The sequence below is a fragment of the Hemiscyllium ocellatum genome, chromosome 10, assembly GCF_020745735.1.
Source record: "Hemiscyllium ocellatum isolate sHemOce1 chromosome 10, sHemOce1.pat.X.cur, whole genome shotgun sequence".
NCBI lineage: Eukaryota > Metazoa > Chordata > Chondrichthyes > Orectolobiformes > Hemiscylliidae > Hemiscyllium > Hemiscyllium ocellatum.
In genome coordinates, this window is record NC_083410.1 from 21197486 (window position 1) to 21209512 (window position 12027).

At 40.0% G+C, this 12027-nt stretch overlaps 1 protein-coding gene across 5 annotated transcripts in view; it reads right to left on the bottom strand.

The window, feature by feature from the left end:
• The window catches only part of birc6 (baculoviral IAP repeat containing 6), a 256486-nt gene that overhangs the window by 5377 nt on the left and 239082 nt on the right, over positions 1-12027 (bottom strand). For all 5 annotated transcript variants that reach the window (XM_060831329.1, XM_060831332.1, XM_060831330.1 and 2 more), the window contains 2 exons: positions 11106-11183; positions 7605-7793 (listed from right to left, as the gene is read on the bottom strand). In XM_060831329.1, the coding sequence (XP_060687312.1) occupies positions 7605-7793; positions 11106-11183 (267 nt within the window). The remainder of the gene's footprint in view (positions 1-7604; positions 7794-11105; positions 11184-12027) is intronic.

Consider the following 12027-nt stretch of genomic DNA (forward strand, 5'->3'; position numbering starts at 1 on the left):
AGCAGAGTTTTTTTAAATTTTAGAAATACACCAGAACGTTGCTCATGTATAGGTGGTAATTTTGTCAAATGATTATTGACTTGCTCTTTCCCCAGATATTTATTGGCTTTCTTCTTTGACCTTGTGTTTTCTCAGACTGAAATCAACAAGAAAATAAAGCATAAATTGCAAGTCACCACGCTAGTAACTTGCTAGCTGTTTTGCTCAGGGTGTGCCTCATCTGTCAAAGACATCACAAATTTATAGGGTGGCATGGTGGCCCAGTGGTTAGCACTGCTGCCTCACAGCACCAGGGACCCAGGTTCAATTCCAGCCTCGGGTGTCTGGTGGTTTGGAGTTTGCATATTCTCCCCGTGTCTGCGTGGGTTTCCTCTCGGTGCTCCGGTTTCCTCCCACAGTCACAAAGATGTGCAGGTCAGGTAAATTGGCCACGCTAAGTTGCCCACGCTAAATTGCCCATAGCGTTAGGTGCATTAGTCAGAGGGAAATGGTCTGGGTGGGTTACTTTTCAGAGGGTCGGTGTGGACTGGTTGGGCCGAAGGGCCTGTTTCCACACTGTAGGGAATCAAATCTAATCTAAATTGTAACTACGGCTTCGACATAGAGGATAAGCCCTTTTAGGGGCCCTGTCCCTTTAGAGATGAGGATAATCTATTTCTCATAGAGGGTGCTGAGTCTTTGAATCTCCCTTCCTTTAAAGGTGCTGGAAGCAGATTCATTAAATATTTTTAAGGCAAAGACAGAGGTTCATAGATTTTGGACAAATCAAAAAAAAAGAGGGTAGAAGGTGTTGGGGTAATCAGATCAGCTATGATCTTACTGAATGGTAGAGAATATTGAGGGGTTGAGTGGCTAACTCCAGCACCTGCTGTACAATTTACATGATCATAACCACGTAGTGCTTGGTTAACATGCAAGGTCTGTTTTCCAGAAATACACACAGAGAACACTGGAGAAACTGAGCAAATCTGGCAGCATCTGTGGTGAGAGAAACAGTGCTGAAGTTTAGTACCCTGTCTGTCTCTTCAGAACTGCGAGGAGTTAAAAACAACTTTCTTTATACTTTTGACAGAGGTTGAGGAACAGAAAGAGGCAGGTAGTGCAGAGTGCAAAAGACAAAAGATTCTTAGTAATGTCGAAAGAGAAAAGACGTAAAATGGGTGTAAATTAAGGTGTGAAAGGAGAAAAATGGGTCCTAACTAAGCAAAGTAAAAGACACAACCAAGGTGATGCAATGACCTACTGGTATTCTTGCTGGATTGTCAATCCAGAGACCCAGGTACCCAGGATCAAAACCCATGATGCCAGAGCAATAAAAAGCATCTGGAACACCATTGATGACCATGAATCCATTGCCGATTGTAAGAAAACCCATTTGGTTCAATGATGTACTTAGGGAGGGAAAGTGCCATCTTCATGGTCTAGACCACACAGGACTCTGCAATGTGCTTGGCTCTTATCTATCCTCTGAGCAGTTAGCAAGGGGCAATAAATGCTGGCCTAGACAGCAATGCCCTCATCTTATGAATGAGGTAAAAAAATGCTTTTTTTAATGGAGGCAGCGGAGAGAGAGATATACAGATAGAGCACGAACACAAGAAAAAATTAAGAACAGGCATCATGCAGTCAATTTCAGAAGTTACAAAATTCAATATTGAGACCGAGAGGCTAGTAAGTACTCAAGCATAAAATGAAGGTGTTCTTCCTCCTGTTTTCCAAACTTCACATCACCCATTGGGAATCCTTTTTTTAAATTGTTTTTCCTTTGGAAGGTTGCCTCAAGTTCTTCCACGTCGAGAGTGTGATGCTGGAAAAGCACAGCAGATCAGGCAGCATCTGAGGAGCAGGACAGTTGATGTTTCAGGCACCCACATTCCTGATGAAGAGCTTATGCCTGAAACGTCAACTTTCCTGGTATTTATTTTGGTTAGGCTCAGGGAATTTAATGAAATTGATAACTAGGCTCACCTGAGTGTTGTTCATTCAGACACAGCACTAATGTGTCTATCGGCCCCTACCTCAGCTCCACACAATCTAGACTTCAGCATTATGCACAGAGCAGACAGGGAGGGTGAGATGGACATCTATATATTTCCTCTACTATAGAAAGGATAGAACAATCAAAATGCAAGTCAACATCATGGTGGCTCAGTGGTTAGCACTGCAGCCTCACAGCACCAGGAACCCAGGTTCAATTCCAGCCTCGGGCACTGTCTGTGGAGTTTGCACATTCTCCCAGTGCCCGTGTGGGTTTCCTTCGGGTGCTCCTGTTTCCTCCCACTATCCAATCCAAAGATGTGTAGGCTAGGTGAATTGGTCGTGCTAAATTGCCCATAATTTTAGGTGTATTAGTCAGAGGGAAATGGGTCTGGGTTGGTTACTCTTCCGAGGGTCGGTGTGGATTTGTTGGGCCAAATGGTCTGTTTCCACCTTGTAGGGAATCTAATCTACTCCCTGGTCCATTCCAGTAACTAACTTGAGGGTCAGACAGTTAGAAAAAATTAACTATGGGAGGCTTCTATACAATTAAAAAATGTCCAGGTAAGTTCAATTTGAATTAAATAATGTCAGTTTTCATTCCAAATGCTGACTCAAATAGAAGTACTTAGCATTTACACATTGTTATTTTCTACATCAAGCCCCTCAATAACATAGATCCCATTATGCTCTTCCTTCTAGCAAGTTCCATTGTACATTACAACACATTGTATTGTGTTTTAAAACTATGGCATTTAGATCAAAAGAAATTGTGCTGAAATTTCAATTTAAAAATCATTTAGGAAAATGGGCTTTGCTGACTGGTCATTTATTGCCCATCTCAAATGGTCCTTGAGGTGACGGTAGGCGAGTTGTCTTCTCAAACTGCTCCAGCCCATTCGTTGTTGGTAGGCCCACAATGCCACAAGCGAAGAAGTTCCAGATTTCAACCCAACAACACTAAAGCAATGGCGATGTACTTCCAAGTCAGGATGAGGAGTGGCTTGGAGCGGAATTTGCAGGTGGTGGTGTTCCCATGTACCTGCTGCCTTTGTTGCTCTAAATAGTAGTGGTCATAGGTTTAGAAGGAACTGTCAAAGGAATCTTGGGAATTTCAGCCCTTTATCTTTTAGATGGTACACACTGTTGCTACTGAGTATCTATGATGAAGGGACTGAATGTTTCTAAACAAGGTGCCAATCAAGTGGGCTGCTTTGTCCTGGTGTCCAGCCTGAGTGTTGTTAGAGCTGCACTCATCCAGACAAATAGTGAACATTGATCACATTCTGGGCTTTTGCCTACTTGGTGTACAGGTTTTGGACGACATCACACCACCTTCTATTTGGTGCTTAGCTCCCTGGCCTGCTGATCCCAACTACTATGCAATTTCTCATTAAAAACAAGCTTATTTTTTACTGTGGTGTTGTCTCAGAGGGCAGTTTGATGTCAACTACCATCTCCTTAAAATCTTTCAAACATTTACCATTTGCTGATTTGCAGACACCCCATCCTTCAATACATTCAATTCAAAACTCACACTTTTGTCTATCCTTCTTTAATTTTCTATTTGAGCCTTGTACCTCTTCTTCCACATTAACTGACTCCAATTAAAGGATTCCCTCATAAATAAATATACAAAGAAACAGATCTTCAATGTTCTACGTGGTTCAGCATCTTGCAGATTTGAAAACAACTTTTAAAATTCTTTTGTATGATATACACAAGATCTACGAAACCTTCAAAGATTACAACTTATATAGAAAGCAAACCTGAATTTCCATAGGCTGTCCAATTCGGTGAACTACAGACTGAAGCAAAGTTGTCTCAGGTTTCCTGCAAAGTTAGTTAGTGGTAGCCATTTGAAAGTATACAATGATGGCAGAGGCAAAAACAAGTTCTCTAAACACTCACCCTTTACAGATGCTACTGGTATTTGCTAGAAACACCTGTTCCTCAATGATCAGGAATTCAATTGACTAGGTGTATCAAATGTTAAATCAATCACTGTCATGATGTTGCAGTATGCTACCTTATGGCATTCAATACAGACAGGTGTAAACTCAAGGCAGGGAATCTACCAAAACAGCCATAGAGTTAGACCTTGCTAGAAGTGACTGGAATTAATGTTGGAATAACAAATTCCTATTTCCTGCATGCTTTCAATAAGTAGTTGGTTAACTTCTTTGCCCAGTATCTGAACAAGAGTGCAAAGCATGAGGAAGAGTTAAATGAGTAAAAAATGAGGTCTGCAGATGCTGGAGATCACAGCTGAAAATGTGTTGCTGGTCAAAGCACAGCAGGTTAGGCAGCATCTCAGGAATAGGGAATTCGACGTTTCGAGCATAAGCCCTTCATCAGGAATGAGAGAGAGTAGCCAAGCAGGCTAAGATAAAAGGTAGGGAGGAGGGACTTGGGGGAGGGGCGATGGAGGTGGGATAGGTGGAAGGAGGTCAAGGTGAGGGTGATAGACGTTTCGAGCATAAGCCCTTCATCAGGAATGAGAGAGGACGTTTCGAGCATAAGCCCTCTTCAAGAGATGCTGCCTGGTCTGCTGTGCTTTGACCAGCAACACATTTTCAGAAGAGTTAAATGACTATACAAGGAACCATAGTGCAGCATCAGGCCTTCGGCCCTCTGAGCCTGCGCTGCCGCATTTTGCTCTTCTATACTATAACTGTCTTCACCACAGGATCTCTATCCCTCTATTCCCCTCCTATTCATGTACTCGTCCAGGTGCTTCTTGAAAGCTGCTATTATGTTTGCTTCCAGCATCACCTCTGGCAACGCTTTCCAGGCACTCACCACCCTTTGTATGAAAAAAGGGCCTCGCACATCTCTTTTAAACATCCCTTCCCACTCACCCACCCACCCCCCAAACTTGAACCTCCACTCGGGAAAAAGCCTCATACTTTCCACTCTATTCATACCACTGACACAATATTCCAACTTCCAATATTCTTGGAGCAGGCACTCAGTAAGCTTAGCATGTTAACAGGAAAGAAGATAAACGCCTTCAAAAAGCACTAGTTACACTCCCACTAGCAAGAAAGTCACTAGTTTAAAAAGACAATTAAGAAAACCTAATACAGAAATGGCCTTTTCCACCATCTTCTCTACAAAGCTTTTTGTGGGATGTAATTAAGCACACACCCACAGATTTATCACTTTGGTACAATATCATGCATGACAACCAGTTTTTAATTTTTTTTATCTTTAGCAGGACAACTGATAAGTACTGACATTTTCCAAGACCAATATTCTAGATCTTACAGCAATGTGTGTTCAATCTCAATGCTCCAATAATAGTCAGTACATTGCTATTATGAAACTTCATCACTGTCCATGCCCTTACAAATAAAAATGTAAGCAGATCCAATTTAACAAAATTAATGTCCAAATTCTGTATCCTGGACAGCACATGAAAACTGTAGGAGATCCTTCTGGAATGTACAATTGCCTATAATATTCCTAAAGGAAAACAAGTGATGCAGAAGCTTTTCTTCTGGCATTCATTGGAATTATTGCATTTGTTTCAAAGTTCTAATATTATGACGATTTATATTAAAGGAGAAAAAGGTGCAGGTCATTAAGCAGGTCAACCCTGATTGGCTGAGATATTGCCATAAAAAATACAATAGGGAACCATAGATTCCATGAGCTCCTGGGCAACTCAAAAAAGTCACAAGGTTTAAACATATTCTTTTTGTTTGCTGAAAATGGGATTCCTGCGTAAGAATGTAGTTTGCTCCAAGCAAGTATAACTGAGCTGCGTTACCAGCTTAACTGATATTCTTCAACCTCTTGTTAATTTGGGAAGTAATACACTCAAGATTTTCCAACAAGTGCTGCTCAATCATGAAATAACATCTAACAGCTGGCATTTGGCTTTGGGTTTTGCAAGTGTGAGCTGGAAACAGTCTGTACTCTGCATGTTATGAAGAGAGAGAGACACCGTTTGAATTTATTAACCAATCACAGAGATATATGGTATATTATCAGACATCACTTTGGTACTGAAATTCAAACACAACTCAAGAGTGTGGTAGAAGAATGCTCTTTTGTCTGAATATCTGACAACAATATTAGTATAAAATACCACTGCTACAGGCATTGCATAGTAATAGCATAATGCCTGTCTAACCTATTGTTCAAATATTTGAGCTACTTTGCCTTTCCAGGGTTATCTGATCCAAAGGTATCAGCTTTTCACCCATATGGGAGTTGGAGCAACTCACAGCAAACAACGATCTGATCAGGATAGCTTTGATATGTTTTTATTACTGAATCAATCTTGCACAGTGAGCAAATTTCTAGGGCCCTATTTATCTTATTGCTGACAAGGCGAAACCTATCGCAAGTGAAATGGACCTATATGAATCCAAATGCAAATACTAACTGGTAAAGGTAGGTCTGCCGCAGTGGAAAGTCCAGTAGATTTTTAGCTCAAAAAATGCTGCTCTCCGTTCAAACAATTCAACATCAAATGTGAACATCAATGCCTGTGTAATGTCAGATATGTAGGCCATACGTTTCAGCAATTGGCCAATCGAATCAAAAAGCACATTACTTCACTTCCTCATAAGAGACTGCATAGAGTACATCAATCAGCAAATGCTTGCAAAATCCAGAACAAAATGCCTGGTGTAGCACATGCCTCCACATATGGGCAGCATTTTCTGAACAATCTTGGGTTTACATAGTTACTCGAACATCCAGTTTAATACAAGCAAACTTTGAAATGGATTATTTACATTTGATAGAAGCAACATGCATTCAGATTCAAAGACATGTTCTCCACAAACAAAAGGAACATTTTTCGGGCTTAAACTTGTTTTTCCCCCAAATTCACTTGACTGCATGGGGAATCTAGGTTCTCACTGCTTTTAAGAGAACAGGGAATTGAATAAACTGATGAACAAGAAAGCAGTGCACTGAGCAGAACTGTGAATAGAGCAAGGATTGCTTGGACATCAGTGGCACTGTGCATGATGATATGGTCAGAGTTGACTCTGGCTTCCAACTCAGGGCAGACATCAATAATGTCAGTATAGTCAACTTCATCTGCCAGTGCAACAGCTGGAGCTCAATCATCAGGGCAGAACTGCATGCTGACATCTAACCACTCTTGGAAATCTCTATACTCCTGAATGCTACAATCTTGTCTTTTTCACAGAATGCTTACAAAAGGATTTATCTCAACAGAAAGGGCAGACCTAAGGTAACTGACAAACAAACCAGAAATGATGGACAAATATCTTTTCTGATATACCCCAAGATTCCAAGTTGATTTACAGTATAATGCAGTAATCCTACATCAAATAAAAATTGCAGATCTCAGCGGATCCATTGAGCGGAGATGGCTTGTGGTAAAGTTATGATCCACTATGTAGAATGAACTTTAAATAGACTTGTAACTTATTCCCCATTCCCTTATCCTTTCCAATTATAAAATGATGTATCATATTGAAGGTAAATATCTGCTTGAGATGGAAATGATCTTTAGATCAACATGCATTATACTGAGAAGCTCCCATTTGAAACTTTTTTCTTAAGTGGACTCTCAATATCTAAAACTTCAAACATCAGCAGTAGATTATTGCATATCCACAAATTTAAATGAAACATACCTCTTTAAAGCATGGCGAGGGATTTCTTATTTGTTCAAGCATGGCCCATTTTACAGTTGCTTGTCTTATATTTCCATCATACTCTCTGGAACTCTGGGTGCCACTGGGTGTTCCCCTCGACCTCTCATAACCAGGTTCATTAAAATAAGGCTCCGCTACGAGTATCAAAGACTGGATTGACACTAGCACCTGCAAAAAAAAATTCATAATTTGATTACAGTGGTGACAACTGAATTTAGACAAGAACAAACCTGGCCATGTACAAAGAAAAATACCTTAAATGTTAGCATTTTACTGTAACAGGGCACTAATATTATGGAAAATGAAGTGTGCTACCAGGCTCCTCTTTACATTGAATTACATTTTTGTAGGAATCCCAAGTTCAAGTCATTCCTAAAATATTGCACTTTACAAGGAACAATTTAACTACTAAATACATTGCTTTTAATTCAGACTGTTATGGCTGCTTGGATAATAAGTGTGCAGAAGATGAACTATTGCTTGGCTTGTAAATATTGTGGAATGAGATATCTGGTCAATAACTATTGATCAAATAGTTACAAGTCAGATTTATTCAAAAGAATATCTGATTGCTACAAAGCAGCTTTTATAAACGTTTTGGAATTTTCATCTTAATTTCTCACTCATCAAGTATTTAGCTGAAAGGAATAAGCATTTTGTAGTGGTTATTTTGTCGTGAGACCAGCAACTCAGGGTTTGACGTTTCAAAGCCGTGATTGCAAATTTGTGAAATTGAATTTAAAACATGCAATTTACAAGCCAGTACCATAAAAATAATCATGAAACCTGCTGGATTGCTGAAGAAAGCCAGAATTTTACACTGTCTCCTGCTGACACTTTTCAGGCAGAGGCTGCAAATTTCCCTGGATAGACCTTCCCACTGCCCTCCCACCCACCCCAGACCATCTGCAATTTTTCACGGAAGTGGGGAGGCCTACCCCAGCCTGTACATATTGCTCCAATTGAAATCTCTTAAGTGGGCATTAGCAATCACTATCCACCTGAATTAAATTTTGAGGCTAGTAGTACAACTTCAGGGATGGAGTCAAGTAGGGAAGGCCGGTGAGACACCCTGATTAAGCCTCAGACCATCTAGAGGAATGGGGGAGCAGCCTCCTTTCCACACTGGGGTGAGTGTGATTGAGGGGAACCCAAAGTGTGTCATACACTCTCCAACACCTTATTAAGACCATCTACCTCTCCCAGTGTTCCCAACCTGTAAGGAAACCTATTCACCTATGTGCTCCTGGACTCCAGGAGTTTCAATGTGGGACGTGCTGATATTGACCAGGACTGGGACTGCTGCTGGGTCCACAGAGTTGCAAACCAGTGCGTACTGGGCAGCGGTCTTACTCCAGAGAGGGGCAGGAATCCCAGTTCCAGCAATTAACATCCCTTGAAGTCTTTGAACATTCTTTGTAATTGACAATTCCATTTTCATGATCTCTGTACATGAATAGCTAGCTCTTTATGGATATATACAGTTTCTAGCTTTTCTCTGTAAATAATGCTTAGAGCTGTCAGTTTTTGCCCAAAATGGATGACCTCACATTTATCAATCAGAATTTGTATCCAAGCCAGTCCCATGATACAGAACCAAGACATGTTTCTTTGTGGATAGAGTTAATTAACTATTCAGTCTTATCCACTTTTTCCATATACCTGGTGCCTCTTCATATCTACCTGTATGTTTTTTTTAAAACCACTAGCAAGCCACCTCAGTTTCTCATTAAATGACCAATTTACAAGCCCAGTCGGTCATATCTACCTAGGCAATAACCACTGTTTAACTACTTACACAGCATGATCAACTTGTGTATTAAACTCCACCTGCCACAGGTTGACTCGTGTGCTTAATCTGTCTCTACAATTTTATGTTCCCATCTAATGTACTTTCTATATTGCCAATCTTTCTGTCAAAGGGCCACCAATCTAAAACATTTGTTTCAACAAATCAACAATCTGTTTCTCCATTCACAGATACTGTCAGATTTCCTCACTATTTCTGATATTTCCTGCCTTTACTTCAGGCTTCCAGCAATCATAGCATCTTGCAGAGAGTTACATTTCTCTCTGTTGTGTAATCAAAGTCACCAGTAAACAGCAAATACTTGAGATCCCAACATGTTCACACAGGGCACTAGATGCTTCTTTCAGATAAACAGCCACGATGTCTACCCTGCCTTCTACCACCTAACTAGGTCAATTATTTGCCTTCAATTCCATAACTTCAATTTTAGTTAATCATTCTTGACAACTCTTTAAAGGTCAAGTATTACACTGCTAGTAAGAATGAAAGCTCATCAGTACTGTCCAGATCCCAGGAACAAAAAAATTAATTGAAGCCCTCTGCACCTAGTATTCATTATAAATTTCCAACTGTGCTGGACCAAAGGACACATGCAAACCTGATTTTCACAGCGTGACTCACAGTCAATGTTCTACTTAAATCAGTATTCCTGTGGTTAAATCTGATCAGAAACTTCAAGTCAAGAGCATGCATTTCTTTGATAAAACATCTAGCTACATAGTTCATGAAACACAGTACTCCATGGAAGATGGGTTTTCAAAATCTTCAAAAAAAAAACTCACCCTAAATTAAAAATTTTAATTTGAGATTTTACCTTTCGAGTGGATGAGTAGTTAACATTCAAGCAAACGAAACAACTATAGGACAAAGGCGGACAGTAAGTTATAAGCAAAAAACTTAACGTAAATCATGAGCGAAGACAAGTATATAGACCTAACAAGTTAAAAGGGTTTTTTTTCCAGATTTTGCCACTCTGTTTATTACCTCGGTTTTAAGAATGTTTTGCAGTCAAATTTCATTGATATTTAACCTCTTTCCTCAAACAATGAGCCACTATCAATTTTGAGATTAGAAAGTGGCAACTCTTCCATATCATCAAAATTTAGCAGATTGTATCATAGTTCTTGACAACTTCTGCAAGGTCAAACTCATTCAAATTTTGTAAAAGCTGTGAAGTATCTCCCACAGGTTGTCAAAACGAGGGCAGCACTAAGCTTTTGTTCTGCATTGTGACCAAATCTGATAATAACATTGCTTATGACGTGAATTAATTGATTCAGACCCAGAATTGAGCAACAAGATATTTCATTATCTAACACATTATAGAAACAAAATCCTCTCCAACTCCAAAACTGAAATCAAGAAAATACTAAACTCCTTTATTTTTGTTTTTTATTCTATATTCAAAGTATGCATAAAATTCTTTGATTTTAAAAACTGATATTGTCCACATAATGTCTCTTGCAAATTTTAGTTCTATGCACTTCTGCAGTGACAAAATGCTTGGCATCTTTCAATTATAATTCATTGAACTATACATGAAAAATAGATTGCATTGCCTGAAATTTTAATATTGAAGCTGATAGGATAAACAATACTATTAGATTTAAGGAAATTTTATTTATCAAAGACCATACTACCCTAATGAATACCAAATACTTTCTGCTTACTTGCAAAAAACTAGATGTTTGAGGATTCCACTTCTCCTCAGGTCTTCCATGCCAGGTGTTGAGAATGCTTAAACAGACCTGGAAAAAAGATCATGCCAAGAGTCACAGAGACACACAATTACTTTGCCACATTGCTCAAGGATTCTGTGGGACTTGGCAAGATTTCATCCCAACAGACTCAGAGTAATTGGTCACTGAATTATTCAACGCTGAAGTTCAAATTATTGTTAATGTCTTAAATCCTACAGTTTGAATGTCATTTTGCATCAGCAGCACATAATAAACTTGACACACGTCAAATGACCACTTTACTGATCTTAGCTATGAGAGGAAGTAATCTTGGGTTAATTTTAAGTTTAAGGGCTGTTACAACTGAACAATTTAAAATGAGAATAAATTTGAGAATAAATCACACTGGACAGATAAAGAATGCAGAACCATTGCAAAGTAAGAAGCTGTGGACAATGAACAAGGGCACTCAGATCCAAATAGCCTAGGTATTGAGTGTGGAATTTAATGCCCCTCTTTGCAGCATGTTTGGAGCAGAGGAGAAAATTGTCTGGCACTCAGCACCAGATTGAGGAATTGAGTATCGGGGGGGGGGGGGGGGGGGGGGGGGGGGGGGAGTTACTGCTGCTGAAAGCTACCTCCTGACCTTTCTGTAATGACTCCACACCTCCCCCATAACCCTTATTCCACACACTCCCCTATGGATTGAGTCTCTGGTGGACATATTGTTGGTATCTGCCACCACTTCTGCTGGTCTTGTCCACAATGGGTAGATGCTGACTTATTGGCTGTCAGATCACAAGAGTGGGGCAGAGGCTGGGTTCCATTTCCAGCCCTTTGGGCAAAACCTTCTGCCACCCAGTTAAATGTCTGATTGGCACTTTAGCCATCCTCAGAGGAAGTAACAAGGCCA